Genomic DNA, 20,608 nt, shown 5'->3' with positions numbered 1-20,608 from the left:
ATAGTATTTTTTTTTACTTTTGATTATAAAATGTTTGTTAAATTAGTTTAAATGTGGACAGTATACATGTTAAAATGGAATAAAATACTTTTATAGTTTTTTTTAGAGTATACGTGTCACCGTGTCTGTTCTGTGTTTCCCTGGGTCTCCACTAGTGGTCTCACTTCCCCATAGGCACCTCACCGCAGGCACCACAAGGCCTTGTCCCTTCATCACAGTAATTGCACTCCTGTTAATTGCACTCAGGTGTCTCCACTTCATAGTCATTACCCTGCCTATATTAACTGGTCTGTTTCTGTTTGTTTTCATGGAGTCCTTACTTTCCATAACCCAGTTTCCTCGCGTTCCTAGTTTCAAGTTCCTGTTCCTGTTTTGGATCTCTCGTCTCCTGTGTCCCTGTGTTCCCGATCGTCACAGAAGGACTCCATCATGTCGAGATCCAGCGGTGTGGGACTTCATACCCGTTGCCCAGCCAGTATGGTGGAGCGGAGGGCAAGATTCATCAAATTAACCACCCTCCACCAAGAGGGTAATGAGGTGAGTGGTGTGGCACAAGTGTTCTTGACCTTGGAGGTTGGAATGGGATATAATGATGCGGCCCTGAAAGACATTTTCAACGCTGGTCTGGATGACCCGGTGCCAGAAAAAGAAATGGGTCAGCTGGACGCTTTTGATATTTGGGAATTAGTTTTTTGCCTACAACATCGGCCTCCGTGGGATACCCCAGCCACACCTGTCCCTCTCGGTGGCATCGCCGACTCTAGACTGGGGTCTACAGACAGGAGGACCACCAGCCCAGCGCCACTGTGCAAGATGACAGCCACAGTTGACCCTCCAGAGTCGAGTCAGGTTCCCGTGGACCCTCCAGAGTCGGGTAAGGTTCCCTTCAGGTTCCCGTTGACCCTCCAGAGTCGGGTCAGGCTCCCGTTGACCCTCCAGAGTCGGGTCAGGGCACCGTTTGAACTCCAGAGTCGGGTCAGGTCACCGTTGACACTCCAGAGTCAGGTCAAGTCACCACTGACACTCATGAGTTAAGCACTACCACAGTAAGACCTCAGGAGTGAAGTCAAGTCACCAGTGTTCTTCATGGGCAAAGTCAAGTCACCAGTGTTCTTCATGGGCAAGGGCAAGTCACCGGTGTTCTTCATGGACAAAGCCAAGTCACCGGTGTTCTTCATGGGCAAAGCCAAGTCACCGGTGTTCTTCATGGGCAAAGCCAAGTCACCGGTGATCTTCATGGGCAAAGCCAAGTCACCGGTGATCTTCATGGGCAAAGCCAAGTCACCGGTGTTCTTCATGGGCAAAGCCAAGTCACCGGTGATCTTCATGGGCAAAGCCAAGTCACCGGTGATCTTCATGGGCAAAGCCAAGTCACCGGTGATCTTCATGGGCAAAGCCAAGTCACCGGTGATCTTCATGGGCAAAGCCAAGTCACCGGTGTTCTTCATGGGCAAAGCCAAGTCACCGGTGTTCTTCATGGGCAAAGCCAAGTCACCGGTGATCTTCATGGGCAAAGCCAAGTCACCGGTGATCTTCATGGGCAAAGCCAAGTCACCGGTGTTCTTCATGGGCAAAGCCAAGTCACCGGTGATCTTCATGGGCAAAGCCAAGTCACCGGTGTTCTTCATGGGCAAAGCCAAGTCACCGGTGATCTTCATGGGCAAAGCCAAGTCACCGGTGTTCTTCATGGGCAAAGCCAAGTCACCGGTGATCTTCATGGGCAAAGCCAAGTCACCGGTGTTCTTCATGGGCAAAGCCAAGTCACCGGTGATCTTCATGGGCAAAGCCAAGTCACCGGTGATCTTCATGGGCAAAGCCAAGTCACCGGTGTTCTTCATGGGCAAAGCCAAGTCACCGGTGATCTTCATGGGCAAAGCCAAGTCACCGGTGTTCTTCATGGGCAAAGTCAAGTCACCGGTGATCTTCATGGGCAAAGTCAAGTCACCGGTGATCTTCATGGGCAAAGTCAAGTCACCGGTGTTCTTCATGGGCAAAGTCAAGTCACCGGTGATCTTCATGGGCAAAGTCAAGTCACCGGTGTTCTTCATGGGCAAAGCCAAGTCACCGGTGTTCTTCATGGGCAAAGCCAAGTCACCGACTATCTTCATGGGCAAAGTCAAGTCACCGGTGTTCTTCATGGGCAAAGTCAAGTCACCGGTGTTCTTCATGGGCAAAGCCAAGTCACCGGTGTTCTTCATGGGCAAAGCCAAGTCACCGGTGATCTTCATGGGCAAAGTCAAGTCACCGGTGTTCTTCATGGGCAAAGTCAAGTCACCGGTGATCTTCATGGGCAAAGTCAAGTCACCGGTGTTTTTCATGGGCAAAGTCAAGTCACCGGTGTTCTTCATGGGCAAAGCCAAGTCACCGACTATCTTCATGGGCAAAGTCAAGTCACCGGTGTTCTTCATGGGCAAAGTCAAGTCACCGGTGTTCTTCATGGGCAAAGCCAAGTCACCGGTGTTCTTCATGGGCAAAGCCAAGTCACCGGTGATCTTCATGGGCAAAGTCAAGTCACCGGTGTTCTTCATGGGCAAAGTCAAGTCACCGGTGATCTTCATGGGCAAAGTCAAGTCACCGGTGTTTTTCATGGGCAAAGTCAAGTCACCGGTGTTCTTCATGGGCAAAGTCAAGTCACCGGTGTTCTTCATGGGCAAAGTCAAATCACCGGTGCTCTTCATGAGCAAAGGCAAATCACCGGTGCTCTTCATGAGCAAAGGCAAATCACCGGTGTTCTTCATAGGCAAAGTCAAGTCACCGACTATCATCATGGGCAAAGGCAAGTCACCATTAATTTTCATGATCAAAGTCAGGTCACCAATGATCTTCATGAGTAGAGTCAAGTCACCATTGATTTTTCTGAATCCAGTCTAAACACCACGGATCTACCAGAATCTCTCCACGTCTCTGCTGAACTACCAGAGCCTTTCCATGTCTCTGCGGAACTTCCAGAGTCTCGTCACGTCTCAGCTGCCCTGGTGGTTTCTGTCTCGACTGCATGGCTCCAGTTCCACCTTGCTCCACCCTGGGTGGAGTGAGTGATTAAAGTCACCTAATTATAATTGTCTAATAACTGCTGTTTATGAGCTGATGCTTTCCAGATGAGAGCGGATCACACTCAACATCTGAATTTACAAGTTCTGACCCGACCTCCGGGAACGACCACTACAGACCTCTGGTTCAGGAGAGAACTAACTGATCCCAGTCACGAGAAGAAGATCTACAGATGAACATCTGCCTCCCCTCTTCAGTGAAGTCACCTGCGTCTGGCTTTTGTTAGGAACTTATAAAAGACATACTGTGATGGAAGCTGATATTGATGAGTATACTGAAGTAGTCAAAGGAAAAGCTGATTTTGTTGTTGAAAGTTGAAAACTACAGTACTTCATCTATACATCTACAAATTAAATTTAATATTTTCTATATATGTCATAACCAATTTATCCATGTGTAAGCTGATGGACTTCTCATGGGATAAAAAAACCACTCAATGTATAATAATAGAATGGAATGAATAAATGAATGAATGAATGAATGAATGAATGAACGAACGAACAGAATTCAGTAACTGTCTGGTTCAGCTCAGCTTCTAAATCTGACCTCAGAAGACTACAGAGAGTAGTCCGGACTGCTGAGCGAATCATCGGTTCAACCCTCCCATCTATTCAAGAACTGTACTTATCCAGAGTGAGAAAAAGGGCTGTCAAAATCACTCTGGACCCCTCACATCCAGCACACTCCCTCTTTGAACTGTTGCCATCTGGTCGACGCTACAGAGCACTGAGCACTAGAACGACCAGACACAGGACCAGTTTCTTCCCTCAGGCAATCCATCTTATGAACAGCTTATAATAACGGCGGACACACTACACTTTATATTTATATACACACACACTTTATTTATCTAACACACATACTTAGTATACACTTAAATTTTGCACACAATATATATGTACATACATAACTTCATTTTGTAATATACTTGCCTACAATTGTCATTTGTATATTGTTATTCACTATCTACTTATTTGTATTTTTTATTCTTTTATTATGTGTTTTATGTTCTGTCGCTGTCATTCTGTTGTACTGCGGAGCTTCTGTCACGAAAACAAATTCCTCGTATGTGTACATACCTGGCAATAAAGCTCATTCTGATTCTGATTCTGATTCTGATTCTGATTCTGAACAAATAAATACTTTGAAAGTCCACTGGGGGCAGCAACTGATGGTTAGCATCATCCTTCAAAATGTGTTAAGTGTGTACACCAATCAAGACAGAACATCAGGGAGTGAACATGATGACAGAATTGTGTTTATTTTGGGTGAACTATCCCTTTAAAGATTTACTTTTTGTTTTCCACCATAATAAAAAAATAGATTTGACTTAATTTAATTTAATATTTCATTAAACTAAGAATGCATTTTTGTTCTCCACTTTGATAATTGTTGCACTAGCTAGATGTTTTTGATATCTTAGCCTTTGCATATCTGCCTGAGAATACATTTTATGCAATTTAATTCACTTTGCATTGGCAAGATTAAACAATTATTATTATTATTATTATTATTATTATTATTATTATTATTAGCACATTTACTTTTACTTAGTACCTGCATTTTCCATATGGCAACACACCTATTTTTCCATAGTAGTACAGAGTTGCCATATGGCAACCTTGATACTTTTTTTTTAATTTACAGTAAAACCATGTTAGAGAAAAATTCATATGTGAATGAAAATATCAAATTTACTTACCAAAGATGTTGCAAAAAAATCCCCCTTGAGAAAAGATGTTTAGAAATTAGGTTAATAGAGCAATTTCTGGAGCACTTCATCAGGTGTGTTCTGTGTGAGGTTGACCATGGGAAAAGAAGTTTTGAGAGGACATTCAGTTTTACCCTTTTAATTCCCATAATGTGATATATCGTAGTTTTTCAGAATAACAAATAAATGGGTATAAATTACCGTACCATAGAGGGTTAAAGGTACGATTCATTCTAGTGAACCGGTTCGTCATAAACGGCTCGCTCTCTCAGAAGCAGTTCTGGAAAGATTCATTCTAGAGAATCGGTTCGAATGTCTGATTCATTCGAGTGAATCACTTCGTTCGGACGGATCTTATAAATTACAAACCGATTACACGATCCATCCCCTAATTCTTCATTTAACAATATAAGCAGTATGTACTTGTTTTTTTTTTTCAGTTTTGATGTTGGCATCCTAAATATTCATTAATGAATAATGAATGAATTCTAAAACTCTCAAACTTAGTTTTTGAAGTAAGTTTTAAAATGAATAGCAAGCTATTCCCTTTACCATTTAGTGTAAATGTTTCATTTTAAGTTTTTTTTTCTGAGTATTATTATTATTATTTTTCCTCTGCGTTTTTTTTTTCCAGACGTGTGACCTTTTTCTTCTCCTGATCACGTGACGCGCCGCAGATCTGTCACATGACCGCGGGCAGTGAACATGGCAGACCGTCGGGAGTATGAGGGTCTGCTGGATGATGAAGAAGATGATGATGAAGGCGTGTCTCCGCACCTGAGCCCGCTGTGTGACCCGACTCACCTGCTGCACCGGATCCTGGTCCTGGTCTTCATGTGCTTCCTGGGCTTCGGTAACGTTACCGTGTTCCTCACGAGTCACGAGACCAGCGCGATCATTCAGACACACCAGCACAGCGTTATATTCACGCAACAGATTAAACTTGTGCAAATATTAGCATTATATTCACATCAAAAGAGTAACTTACTGTGTTTTTACTGTGTTTTGTGAGTTTGGGCTCAGTGGTGTCAGATTTCAGTGAAAGTGAAACTTAACATATTGATTTACCATTGTGCTCTTTCTGTTTTCTTTTTCTGATCATTATCTGTTTTCTCGTTTTGTTGTATTTCAGGTAGCTACTTTTGTTATGATAACCCCGCAGCTCTCCAGACTCAAGTCATACAGGTGTGTGTGGATTCAGGTGCTGTCTGTCTCAGTGTATAATTTTGTTGTCTATTTCTACAAATACACCTGTGACACTGATGACTTCTTCTGTGCTGCAGGGACACATGTGCAGTGTGTTTGAATGTGATTATTAACTGTGGTCTGATCTGATCTGGGTGTGTTTGGTGTGTCTCAGGATATGGGTCTGAACACAGCCTCGTTCATGCAGCTGTATGCGTGGTACTCATGGCCTAATGTTGTGCTGTGCTTCCTGGGGGGCTTTCTGCTGGACCGGGTGTTTGGCATCAGGTGGGTCCAGTTCAACACACACTTAAATCACATTTGATCACATATACAGTACGTGACTTCACTGCTGTTCTCCAGCCTCGACTCTATCACAGCACATGTTTGCTTTAGTAAAGTGTGTTCACTGAGCTGATTACACATGCTTCTGTTCTTTCTAGGCTGGGGACGATCATCTTCTCATTGTTTGTGTTATTAGGGCAGGTAGGTTATTACACACCGCAGTGTAATCAGTGCTGTACAAGTTTGTTTCCTCCACAGGATGATAATTGAAAAAAAAAAGGTATTTGCAACTTTTTTTGTAGTGATTCTCTCTTCTTTTTTTTTTTCGTGACAGTCGCAATTCCTTGTTTTATTTTATAAATGAGATATAAACTAGAAATTGCGAGTAAAAAAATTAGAATTGTGTAATCTATACTTTAAACTCTTTCTTATGTTTTATTCTGTGTTGGGAACAAGCTTCCTTCCAGTGGTAATAATTGATCAGTATGGCTGTGTATGATCATGACTTGTTTCCCAGATCATATTTGCTGCTGGAGCTCTGGCCAATCACTTCTGGCTGATGAACCTGGGCCGCTTCGTGTTTGGGTGAGCAGCGTCCTGTGATTTAAATGCATTTAGTATTTCTCTGTCTGTGTGTAAACATGCGTGATCTGTTCAGCATCGGCGGAGAGTCGCTGGCTGTGGCTCAGAACACGTATGCAGTGAACTGGTTCAAAGGAAAAGAGCTCAATCTGGTGTTCGGCCTGCAGCTCAGCATGGCCAGAGTGGTAAGTGTGTGTGTGTGTGATGATAGAGGACATGACAGTCACATGGGAGCTGTAAAGACTGCCTTCGTCACCTGTTCAGACCACTTTTGAAAATCTGATTTAAGGAGATGATCTGAATGTTGATGTGTGATGTGAACTCAGTCATATTGACTGTAGAGTCACTGTCATTCAGACGAGTTATTGTGAAGATTCATTCTTCTGTCCAAAAATGACCATTGATGTACAATGCTGGGAGAAAAGAGATCATTCACTGTCCGTAAAACTGCAGCTGATGTCATAAAATATACCGCAGTTCAAAGGTTTGGGCTTGGTTAGACGATTTAAATGTTTTTGAAAGAAGTCTCTTCTGTATATTTGAACAAAAATAAAGCAGGCTTCATACAAGCTGCTAAAAGTGATTGAATTTGACTTCTTGAAATGAAATATAATCCTGGAAAACCCCTGAAAACATATTTATGAAAAGGTACTTGTAAAGTACTTGAAGACCGTTTATGAAAATAGTGTTAAGTTTTGTTTTTGATAAAGTTTTCACTGATCACTAGATCTATAGTGTTAACCTAAGGAGAATGCAATTTGCAATATGCAATTTGTTGTACATCACGATTTCGATATAAATGTTTAAACAATTGCTCTATATTTGATATAATACTTAATGCACATAAGTCAGTTATTTTCATATTATGTATAAGCACATTACTTTATGTATTTGAACAGTGTTGCTCAATTAAAGCCATATGAATACTTGGTTTTGACACTGTATTTGAACCAATTATTATTGCCTCATCGTTAGTTTAATATATAACTGTAGTCATACTAAAGCCTGTTTTTCACTTAGGTCTATTTTAATTACAAAAAAAAGATTACTCACTTGTCAAAGTAATCAGAAGATCACTTGATTATCAAAATAATTGTTACTTATGGCTAGATTAGTTAACTATGTTGTTTTGTGGAGCTCAGCATTTTGCTTTTTGTGATTAAAAGACCAATATTTTGGCATTGGAAATTTCTTAAAATAGTGTTCAAATGTTGTCTCGTTCTAGTGAACCAAGTTTTATCTCGTGTCCATGAACGTGATGTAGCTCATGACTTTACAAGTGAATGATGAAGCGTTCACTCTTCAGGTTAATCTTATATTCATGAAATAAGGAAAGCGATACCTTTGGCGTAGTATCCTTTCACATGTTAAAGTTGCCACAGTCGGTGCGCGCTTTATTTGTACCATTTTGTTTTATTAGTTTATTTATTACAATGTGAAAGGTTATAATGATATTGTGATCTCTGATTTTAGTCCTTGAAAATCATAAATAAATAGCAATAATTAGTGCGGATGCTCTGTGTGTTCAGGGCAGCACGGTCAACATGAACGTCATCGGTTGGGTTTACGGCCGCATCGAGGCCATGCTGGGCTCAACGGGACACACCACGCTCGGGATAACACTCATGATCGGTGAGAGCCCTTCAAGACCCCTTACAAACCCTCAGAGGATTTCCAAACAGTGTAATCTAACCATAGAAATCAGCCAGATCCATAAACAACAATCCTAGAAATATCTTGAAGTCTTTCCTCATTGAACATACATGTCTCTAGATGCTTGCAAGCTAGAAGTTGTTGTTTGTGAGTTCAGTGTCTGTAAACCTATCTTCATGCAGTGCTCAGTCTCTACATTCGGTATCTTTTCTGGTTTTGAGCTCGTCTGAGTGTGTTGTTGTGACGTGAGATGTTTCCTGCTCTGATGTGCTTCTCGACGGCTCGTGTTTCACTTCTGCTTTCCTTTGCCTGGTTCTGTCTTTCGGAGTCTTTTGTGAACTAAATCACTGAATGTTTCTGTTCCTCTCTGGTGTGTCAGCTCATATTTCAGCTTTAATGTCAGATAAGCATGTTTTTAACCCGGATGGAGGCCTGCGTGCTGAAACACGTTACTGTGATATTCCTGAATATAAGTTACGAGGGTTTTTTTATCATTTGAATCGTGCCGTGACAGAGATACTGAGTTAACTCTGTCTGGTGTTTCTCAGCGGCGTCCACCTGTCTGTTCTCCCTCATTTGTGCTCTGATCCTGGGCTTCCTGGACAGAAGAGCAGAGAAGATCCTCAAGAAGGAGCAGGGAAAAACCGGTGAGATGATTCAGAGCAGATGTTTATGTGTCTGGCTGCCATCTGTCCCGTCAAACACTGTTTTACAGAAGTGTGTGTGATGTAGGGGAAGTCATCAAGCTGACGGATGTCAAGGACTTTCCCGTCTCTCTCTGGCTCATCTTCATAGTCTGTGTGGCCTATTACGTGGCCATCTTCCCATTCATTGGACTGGGCCAGTGAGTTTCTGTCCTGTTCATATTGAAAATCAACTGGAAAGACATATGAATGTGAAGGAGTGAGAGTGTATGAGTTTAAATCATGTTTGCATTTCTCCACACACAGAGTTTTCTTCATCGAGAAGTTCGCCTTCACTACCGTCCAGGCCAGAGCCATCAACAGGTACACACACACACACACACGCACACACACACACACACACACGCTCTTGAGTCTATGGAAGCCCATAGAACCGCTGGCGGGAAAGTTGTGAAATTTGGCACACTGATAGAGGACAGTGAGAAAAGTCACCATAGCAAATTTGGAGTCTGTAACTCAAAGTCTCTAGCGCCACCACTTGTCCTAATTTCCACTCATGTTTATGCTTCTATCTTTTGGACTATATGGCACAGAAGGATCACAAGGTTGAGGTTTTTCACTATTTTTAGATTTTTAAAAACCTACTTTTTCAAACTCGTCCTAGTCGGTCTGATTCTCCCCAAAATTGGCTCAGATCATCTTCAGACCATGCTGGCAAACATTTAGGAGTCGCAATCACATTTAAATACAGCAGTGAATTCTAACTGAGAGATCCGTACAACACTAGGAGCTACAGGCTGCCACATAGAAACTATAATAATAATGTACATTAAATGGCATGGAATGACAACATTAAAGCAGGTGAAGCTGCAAGCGCAAAACTCTGCATGCACTGAGCGATGTTTGCTTGAATATTTCATGACCTAATTGATAAAACAACACGACTTTAACTTCCATAAGAAGCATGAGATTTTTATTGCACTACTGTTCAATTTAATACAGAAACAATCATCATATACTTAAATTCATCAAGGACGTAAAAAGACATTTACAATGGTTATGTTTCCTTCACTCCGTTTTAATGTGTATTTTGAAGTATTGCATCGGAAACGAGTGATGCAAATGACTAATTTAGAATAAAAAAAATTTTTCACGCTTGTTTTGTCTGCTCGTTATTAGGTGCAAGTAATTTATTATAAATGAAAATGATTATATTCAGTGGCTTCTGCTGCTTTTCTTAGTTATATTAAGTGCCAGTTTATCAGGAAGTGATGATTTTGTTCTCTTTGTCTCGTTGGACGGAAACGGTGCTTGTTCGCAAATGTTTTATGAGATATTCCAGTTTTGTTTCTTGAGCAGTAAATCATCATATTTTCATAATTTCTGAAGATCATATGACACTGAAGACTGGAGGAATGATGCTGAAAATACAGCGGAGCATCACAGAAATAAATTAGACTTTAACACAGATTCACACAGAAAACAGGTGTTTTTAATTGTAATAATATTTTACTATTTGACTGTATTTTTGATCGCATAATTACAAGAAGAGATCTTTAAAGTAACCTTTCCTCCCAGTGAGTGTAAGTGCATTAAAGAGCAGATTTGCTGTGTTTGCCCTGTGTGTGTGTGTTGCAGTATCGTGTACATCATCTCGGCCCCGGCGTCTCCTCTGCTGGGGTTCGTGGTGGATCGGATCGGCAGGAACGTCTTGTGGGTTATGCTGGCCGTAATCACCACGCTCCTCTCTCACATGATGCTGGCCTTCACCTTCTGGAACCCTTGGATCGCAATGGTAACCGCCAAACTCTCGACCAATCAGCTGTGAGAGCCGGTGTGACAGTAAATAAAGGTGTGTGTGTGTGTGTGTGTCAGTGTCTGTTAGGTCTGTCGTATTCGCTGCTGGCCTGTGCTCTGTGGCCCATGGTGGCGTTCGTGGTGCCAGAGCATCAGCTGGGAACCGCGTATGGATTGTAAGTGTTGTCCGTCCGTCTCCTGATGCTGCTGCACATGTGTCGGTCCAGTAATAACGCTCTGATGTGTTGTACAGTATGCAGTCCATACAGAACCTGGGCCTGGCGCTCATGTCCATGGCTGCGGGGAGCATCTTAGACCTCAAAGGATACCTGTTCCTCGAGGTCTTCTTCATCGCCTGCCTGTGCTGTGAGTAAACACACCCATACACCACCGGTCAAGCGCTTTTGACCGGTAAGATTCTTAAAGAAGGCTCTCCTGCTCACCAAACCTACATTTATTTGATCCAAAATATAGCAAAAGCAGTTAATCTTTGATTTTTTTTACTATTTAAAATAACTTTTATCTATTTTGAAATGTAATTAATTCCTGTGATCAAAGATGATTTTTTAGCATCATTACTCCAGTCACATGATCCTTCAGAAATCATTCTTAAATGCTGATTTGCTGCTTAAAAAAAAACATTTATCAGGGGTCAAGCACTGAAGGTGTGTAAGCACCTATTGTATCCGCTGGCGTTCTTGTTCTTCTTCTGCTTCTGTTTCTTCTTCCGCTCTTGAGTCTAAGGAATAACACATGGAAAACTTTGAAGAAAAGCATGCAAAAATGATTATGAGGCTATATCTCCGCAACGGTTTGGTGTATTGAGACCAAATTTGGTGTGTGTTATAAGGAATTTCAAATAAATGCTAATAGCTTTCTGTGAATTTTTTATTATTGTAATGAGACTTGTATTATAGCTGAAGTCGGTAACTTTTGACGCTGTAGCGGATAATAAATAGAACTGCTTGCGTCTTGCGGAAGAACATTGTAGCGGAATTACTTCTTATGTCTATGAAGAATCACAAAGGTACTGGGTTACTCCACCGCTTTACCCCCGAAGCAATCTAAAGTAGTCCGAATATAAACACTTATTATAGGTGCACCCTTGTGATTCAGGACAAGCTAAAAACACGGTTTGGAAAATGGAGTCAATCGTGTACTCGCTTATTATATACAGTTTTCTACATTTTGAACACAAACAAAGTTACAGACCGCAGCTCTGATTGGTTGATTCTCTTACCACTCAACAACCAATCAGAGCTGTGGTCTGTAACTTTGTTTGTGTTCAAAATGTGGAAAAATTAGAACAGTGATACCAGTGCTGCCATCGTCAGCCAAACTTCCTGTCCACCAATTTGATTTTCTTTAAAAAAACAGTTTTTCAAACTCCTCCTAGGTGGTTGGTCCGATTTTCACCAGAATCTAATCATATCATCTTCAAACCATGCCAACAAAATGTTATGGATTTTGTGTTGATAGACAAAATCTTTTTTTGCATACCACAGCAAAATGACTCTTGAGGCTGTCTCTCTGCAATGTTTTACACGCCACATCGATTTGATAACAGCGCCACCTATTGGTTAAACGTGATAATCCAATGACTCATGCTACTAGTGGTTGTATTTATGATTTTTCAGCCATTTCAATTACAGTCATCCTAAAATTGCATTTATTGCTCATTGTTGCATTTGCTCTGATGCTCCATGCTATGATTAGCTCCTCAATGTGTTTCTGGAGTGCTTGCCCCGTAATTACTGCTTGCAGCTATATTTATTATTATTATTTTGTTGAAAACAGCCAAGTTGAATTTATATGAATAGAAAGTTCATAAAAACACCATTTAGCTGAATGTCTTTTATAAAATGTATCTGAAATATGTCTTTTATGACATTGTTAATGTCTTTATCATCGGTTTTGATCAATTTAAAACATCCTTGCTAAATTCTGCATTAAATTAAGATGAAGTTTGGTTATATGCCAGAAACACAAACTATCGATGATGCTTACAAGAATGCTTCCTAAAGTACAAACAGAAGTAGCATCAGGCCACATTCGAACTTATGTACATTAACTTCTCATATTTTTGCTTAAAACCCACTTTGAACCATCATTGAGTGCTTGTAATAACTTCCAACTGTGATCTGTAGTTGATTTTGATTCTGTAAGAAGCAGACGAGCACTCTTTGTATGTTTATTAACACTTGGATGTGGACACTTGGTGATGTGATGTTGTGTGTGTGTGTGTGTGTGTGTGTGTGTTTCAGTGGCTCTGCTGGCAGTGGTTCTGCTGTATCTGTATAATTCTTACAAAGGTAAGACAGTGTTCACTCCAGATAATGTGAGCCTGCAATGAGCTGTTCCTCACGTTTCCTTCTTCTGTTTTCAGAGGGAGAGCTGAACCTATCGGCCTCGGAACGAACCAGCCGAATGAAGCCTGAGTGAGTCGATACAACACACATCTCATACAGCGGCACTAAAACACTGAAAATATCACTGGCAAAATCAAGCATTTATTGGACATTTCAATAGTTGAAAGGGTCATGAACTGAGAAACAAAAATTCCCTTGACCTTTTGACATATAAGTGGGCACTGTTAAGCCCCGCCCACCAATTATGCAGTACCACAAGTTTAGCCCCGCCTACTAATTCTACATCACTGCATGTTTAGCCCTGCCCACTATTCTACAGTACTGCATATTTAGCTCCGCCCACTATTCTACAGTACTGCATATTTAGCCCCGCCCACTATTCTACAGTACTGCATATTTAGCCCCGCCCACTATTCTACAGTACTGCATATTTAGCTCCGCCCACTATTTTACAGTACTGCATATTTAGCTCCGCCCACTATTCTACATCACTGCATATTTAGCTCCGCCCACTATTCTACAGTACTGCATATTTAGCCCCGTCCACCGATACCAGATACTAGTAATACTGTGGATATTCCACATCATATGGCCATTTTATGAAGCGCGCCTGACATTATTTCAGCTGAGTAAAAACTCTTTGGTGGACACACGTTAATTAATATTTATTGCTATGCATGGCCTATCAGTATTTTTGGCATTTATGCAATATACTGGAGCCAGACCTGAGAAAGTAGAGCAGAATATTCGACGCAGTTTGCGTAGCTGTAATTAGGCGGTATTATGCTAATTAATCCGAAGTGTCCGGAGCGTCTGTGAGTCCGGAGGAGAGGTTTGTTATATTCCCACAGGTTTGATGATGTCTCCTGTGCTGTGTTTCAGGTGAAGCACGTCTGATCTCCTTCACCTCGGGCCTTTCTGCACTGACCACTCTCTCTGACACGTCACCGAGCGCTTCAGACTACCCACAATCCTTCACTGAGCACCTCCCAACCCATGCACAGACATCTTCAGTCAGCTCCACATTATTTCCATTACAGTTAAACACATTTTAACCCGCATTCTTGCTCCTGTCATACAAAAAAAATATATTAATTGAAAATGTATATTTTATAATTTACTACTATAATTATCTCATTGTAGTATTTGTTTTACTAATATTTAATTGCCTTTTAATAACTGTAGTGTAATTTATGACTAATAATGAAACTGTACCTACATTTTAATCACTATTATTGTAGTAGTGCATGGGTTAAATGTGTTTAATCATCTTGAAAATAATGTCACAATAATGTCCTAAAATAGGTCCTGAACCTGTATGAGTTGCTTTCTTCTGCTGAACGATAATCTCGTTATCCAACGTTACATTCTCTCTCTCTCTCTCTCTCTCTCTCTCTCTCTCTCTCTTACTCTCACTCTCTCTCTCTCTCTCTATATACACACACACACACGGTATATACACACTGTGACAGTCAGTGGCTTGAGTCAGTGTCTGGTGTCCATGTGTAATGTGCAGACAGAGGTGTGGATGAGTTTCAGCAAACAAACACAGAGAGCACTTACAACAAGAAAATTACATAAACCAATGACTGACAAAAGAACCAAGAAAACAGGTTCTTATGTACTGTATCTTAGTATGAAACATCATACTAATCAATGAGCTTCTTGAGATAAGCAGAAATATCTTCAGGGTCCAGCCAAACCAAGTCAGATCTGCATTAGTTCAGTTCTCCGTGTGACGAGACGTCAGTCAGGGTTCATACTGTCTGTGGTCACTAATCAACAACTAGCTCTTGATTGGGGAGTATCTCTTCACAGATTCACTTAAATGATTGAAATGATTTGAGCTCCACTCTAAAAAATGCCTCATGCCTTAACTTTTTGATTGTTTTTAGTCAGTTTTAATAATTCTGGTTTGTTTTGAACATGTAACAATTTTCACTTAGAAATTGCTAGTAAATTTGACAAAATTAAGTATAGTCAAGTAACACATTGAATTAAACATTATTTTTTGAAGTAGACAGACTGGAATAGTGTTGTCTTCTAATTATTCTGGTATAACTTCAAAAACTCATTTTTTACAGTGCACTTCTCAAAAGACAATAAATATAGATTTTTTATTTAATTTCGTGTATGTATGCTTCTCAGTGCTTAGATTAGAATAGGGTTGTACGATCAAGATTGATTTTATGTGCACATGCATAATCTGAACCCTTTATTTTATTTTTTACTATATATGTTTTATATACATTTTTGTTTCCAATGTATGACTTAACCTTTTTTTTTTTTTTTTTTTGCAGTTATATTTAGACGTTACATTTTTTTTTTTATATATATATAGTGGAATATGAACAGTAGCAAATTAGCTAATATTTTTGTTTCAAATCCGATTTTGGATGACATTCATATTTGTATTTGTCTTTTGTACTGTACACTCTCTATATACTCTTTCTTTGAGTGTGTAATGCTGTATTTGTAATGCAGCTGTATATTTGATACACATGTATAAAGTTGTCCTGTTTGTCTTCCGACCGCTGCAGTGCAGCGCGAGTCCAAACCCTTCAGCTGGGTTATCTGAGTTACTCTGGTTTGATGTGTGTACTGTGGGGTTTGGGAGCTCACTGTGATAATAAAACATCAGATACACAGTTTTGTCTGTGTGTGAGCTGCGCTTGTGTTGTGTCTCAGGGATGCTCAACGTCTGCGTGTCCCTCAGCCGTCTGTGGAGGATCACGATCATCTGAAGCCTCTGTCTCCGTTCGGTCTGCGGATCCGCTATCTGTCCAGACTGGGAGTGCAGGTATCACTGGACATCTCAAAGCGTCTGATGGAGCTCGCGGTGGTCTCACACAGGTGTTGTTGTGTTGGCAGATGCCGGACCACAGGTCTTCACTGGCCTACAGGAGTGTCCTCAGATGAGGTGTGCTCCACGCTGTCCAGTAACGCTGCCAGAGACAAATGCATTTGTGTTAATAAACTTTTTGTGTGTGTGTGCATCTATTTGGATGTTTGTGTTTGATTGCAATCCAGCTAAAGTGCATGAGTCTGTAGATGCATTCAGCAGAGAGATGTGCACGGTCTTATCTGAGAGCGTCCTGATACAGATGCACACACTTCATGGTGTTATTGGTGTTTTCAATGCAGTCTCATGGCAATTCACTCACAGCTCTTTTACCTTTTGGTGAATTGGTGTCTTAATTCATATGAATTTAAACATCTTGTGTTTTTTGTGAACTGCTCACACAGTTAAATTAGCAGTGGACCTTCATACTTGATTTATATTCTAAATATAAAACAGGTTTTCATTTATACAGCGGGGAATTTTTTCTTTTCTTTTTGACACATCAGCATTTTCATCAGTAAGGGGATCTCTAAGTGGGCTATTGACACAAAATTTCCACCAGATGTAGCCATCAAGCCAAATATTGAATTCATGCAAAGAAATCAGAACATTTAAGTATACAAGTTTTTAATATTTTGTTTTTCAAAAGACTCTGACATTTTAAGACAATGTACTATTGCTCAACACAACAAGAAGTCTATGCTCAAACCTGCTTGTGCTAGTTGGCTGCACTGTTTTTTCACTTAAACTTTCATTAAAACTTTAGAAAACTGTCCTGTTATTAATTAATAACTACAAAGGAACAAATGAGAAACACCGTATGAACCTTTAGAGGCTACTATTAACTATCAACTCCAAAACAAAGAATTACGAAGAAATAGCTTTCAATGCATTAGCTAATTATTAACTACTACTTTTATACATTGTAGAAGAATATTACCAAACTTCATAGTTTCACAATTAATGAGAATAATGCATTAATTCATTCTAAAGTGAAAACCATGGTAACCCACCACTAGTAATTACTCAAGGAGCCTATTTCCAAACCCTTCAGAAGAAATTAATTAACTAGTAGATTAGTGGTTAGCTAAAATGAAACGTTTCAGTGGAGTGCTGGTTACTGATTCATTAATCATCTTATTGTTAGTAGAATTTACTAGAATGTTAATATGTTTGTGACTTATGTGTCTGTCTGTTCATTAATAGTAAAGTATTAACAGATAACACACACACATACACACATATATGTGTGTGTGTGTGTTATCAATTTTATTTATTTATTTATTTTTTGTGATGAAAGAGATTAGAGATGTCATCTTGTGTAAACTGTAAAGTAAAGTATTAGTATTCCTGTTGCAAAATTCACTCATGCACTTGTATATGCAGATGTGAGAGAGCAGAGCTGGGGGCAGGGCTTTGTTGCAAATTAAAATATTTTATTGATCGATGCCTGACCAATGAACAAAGCCAGCCATTGCAACTTGCCAAGAAAGAATTTGTGTTTTATGCACATGTATCAGTTATTTGTAAAACACTGCAAACTATTTTCACTGAATATCCTTAGCTTTTACAGGATTTTAAGACGCTGCATTCATTTTGTCATCCAAGTATTATATGGTAGACAAATAATGCAATATATTTCATATGTATATCCCACTGCATATTGCAGAGTAAACTCGCTGTACCAGAGCAGCTGAGAAACAGTTGTGACATGCTCTGAACTCACCGCCACGTGGTCACATGGTCACATGGTTCATGGAGCTATAGAGCATCACAGTCTCGCCCACAGCCGAGAGAGCTTTGGTGCCGGAAGTAAATTTCCCATTCATTTCTCCCATTGACTTTCTGAAAAAATCCGTATCTAAAGAGTTTTAGAGCATGTGTGAGGATAACCAGCTACGGCTGAACTCAAAATCCAAAAAAAAGTCAAAGGTACAAGACTGTGTACATATTTTAATTTCTAGCGAAGGAACTACTCATCCCATAAACCACCGCACCTTACTGAATTCGACTGAAGCCACAACCGCGAACTAGCCTTTTGAGCAATTTCCAAATCTGAATTTTATTTTACATAGTGAATGTGCAGTAATAGCAGTTCTTTCAGTATTAATCTTGTAAATAATTAGTGTTTTATTTAGGAATTGTGTAATGATTTTTATATTTATCATTGTGTATTTTATATATTGTGTGCGCGTGTGAAAGAGGTTAACAATAACGTCAGCAACATGGTGCAGTGCTGTGTACCTGACTGCAATCGTCGCCAACACACGTCGTTGCCATTAAACAAATGTTCAGTAAATGCACTAAAAGGTATGCCTAGGCTAAATATTGTTTTGACAGTGCCATCATAAAATGCTTGATATGACTCATACCATATGAAGGCTAAAGTGGACAATAATGATAACTAACGTTACCAACTCAACACTCGGACACGCTTCACTCAACTACATGTACATGACCCGATCTGAAGTGGTTTTCACCCCTTTGAACACTTTTGTTTTCCTCCTTGAAAAAAGCCATCATGGCAGCCAAGGAGATCATGATTGCACTGATAAGTCTACCGTGCAAAAACGCAACACAGGTTTTTTTTATTTTTTTTATTAATGGTCTTCACAGACCTTCAAGGGGTTTAACCAGATGGTTACACGAGTTCCACCAATCAGATGCATCACTGTGGGATTGTGGGATTGTTCAGGATTGTGGTTAATGAAGTACTTATCCAAGACATTGCGAATAAAAGCATTTATCTCAAAACAAGGTTCACGAGTTCACACTTACCTATAATTAGCTGAGGTATGGTATGCGTATTTGGCGTGCTGTCCAGGGAAGGGCTCCAAGCTCGGGAATGGCCCAAACCTAGAATACCCCCCCTTCCCCGTCTAATTATAAAGTTAACTCGAGTGAGGTGATGGGGTGGAGGAAGGATGCTGATTAACCGTCAATGGTTAGTTTAGTATAGAACGCATAGCCAGGTTTTTTTTTTTTTTTTATAAATGAAAAGACAAGAAAAGGAAAAGTGCTGGTATTAGTTGGTTAAGTGCAGGCGAAAAAGATGAGTCTTTAGATGTTTCTTGAAAATGAGTACAGACACAGCTGTATGAATTAAGATTGGGAGGTCATGCCACCAGCTGGGCACAGTCTAGGAAAGGGTCCGTGAGAGTGAACACGGACACCTTAACACCTACTCATGCCCGGTAAAAGAGTCAGCCCGGTAGTAAACTTGAGGCTACTATCAGGTGGGATCTCCGCTGGGAAGTACTCATCTACATCATTGACCCTCCTTCCGGTGAAACTGCGGTGGAGGAATCAATATCACGAATGTCAAGCCCTTCTGGACTCCGGAGCCGGATGTAATTTCATTGATTCTCCACTTGCACATCACTTGAACATTCCTGTCCTTCCTGTGTCTCTCCCCATCCATGTCACCGCACTCAACGGCCAGGAACTGCCTCATGTCACTCACCATACCGAACCCATCACACTGCTCACGTCTGGAAACCATCACGAAACCATTTCCTTTTTTTTAATGGATTCCCCTGTTGCTCCCATTGTGTTAGGTCACCCCTGGTTAACCAAACATAATCCACGAGTGGAATGGGGTTCTAACACATTGTGGAGTCACATTGTGGAGTGAAAGTTGTCATGAGTCTTGTCTGGTTTCTGCTTGTCCTGTAGTCCCTGTTTCTGTCTTTCAGAAGGAGAATATGGTTTTGCCAAACGTGTCCGAAGAGTATCTGGACCTGAAGGAAGTGTTCAGTAAGTCCCGTGCTGCTTCCCTACGACTGTGCTATAGATTTAGTGTCAGGTAAGTCTCCGCCTAAGGGCAAGTTATACTCCTTCTATTCCTGAGAGGGAGGCCATGGAGAAATACATTTCTGATTCCTTAGCCTCTGCGTTCATCCGTCCTTCCTCTTCTCCAGCGGGGGCGGGATTCTTTTTTGTGGGTAAGAAGGATGGTTCCCTGCAACCTTGCATTGATTACCGAGAGCTGAATAACATCACGATAAAGAATATCTATCCTTTGCCGCTCATGTCTTCAGCTTTCGAGAGGTTGCAGGGAGCATCCATATTCACAAAACTGGATTTACGTAATGCTTATCATTTGGTCCGCATCAGGAAGGGGGATGAATGAAAAACCGCCTTTAATACCCCTAGAGGGCACTTTGAATACGGTGATGCCGTTCGGGCTCTCCAACTCGCCTGGGGTTTTCCAAGCACTCGTTAATGACGTGTTGAGAGATATAGAAATGCATATTCCATGCACAGTCTGTTCCCTTCCTAGGATATATCATCTCGTCCAAGGGAATACGTATGGACCCTGACAAGGTTAAGGCTGTGATATATTGGCCACCCCAGATTCCCGTAAGGCCCTACAGCGGTTTCTGGGGTTCGCCAATTTCTATCGGCGTTTCATTCGCAATTTCAGCCTACTAGCCTCACCTCTGACAACCTTGACCTCCCCCAGTACTCCGTTCAGATGGTCGAATGC

General features: G+C 40.7%; 2 protein-coding genes across 4 annotated transcripts in view; one reads left to right on the top strand and one right to left on the bottom strand.

Annotated features, from left to right (window-relative positions):
- Nucleotides 1-20,608, bottom strand: part of LOC113115415 (tyrosine-protein kinase receptor UFO-like) — a 1,029,470-nt gene that overhangs the window by 710,019 nt on the left and 298,843 nt on the right. The gene's annotated exons all lie outside the window — the stretch shown is intronic.
- mfsd1 (major facilitator superfamily domain containing 1) lies at nt 5,423-16,278 on the top strand. Of its 2 annotated transcripts, XM_026282997.1 has the most exons (17): nt 5,423-5,615; nt 5,895-5,947; nt 6,123-6,235; nt 6,391-6,433; nt 6,750-6,817; nt 6,891-6,999; nt 8,344-8,446; nt 9,016-9,114; nt 9,200-9,311; nt 9,418-9,474; nt 10,750-10,906; nt 10,987-11,084; nt 11,162-11,274; nt 13,173-13,220; nt 13,295-13,346; nt 15,966-16,077; nt 16,149-16,278. In XM_026282997.1, the coding sequence occupies exons 1-17, from the start codon at nt 5,468-5,470 to the stop codon at nt 16,194-16,196; spliced, it is 1,533 nt and encodes a 510-aa protein (XP_026138782.1). In that variant the 5' UTR covers nt 5,423-5,467; the 3' UTR covers nt 16,197-16,278. The 2 variants fall into 2 exon arrangements, with proteins under 2 accessions (XP_026138782.1, XP_026138781.1); XM_026282996.1 differs by having other exon boundaries at nt 5,424-5,615; nt 14,160-16,277.

Source organism: Carassius auratus, chromosome 15, assembly GCF_003368295.1.
Source record: "Carassius auratus strain Wakin chromosome 15, ASM336829v1, whole genome shotgun sequence".
NCBI lineage: Eukaryota > Metazoa > Chordata > Actinopteri > Cypriniformes > Cyprinidae > Carassius > Carassius auratus.
Note: the sequence above shows the minus strand (reverse complement) of the source record. Positions and strands in the feature narration are given on the sequence as shown.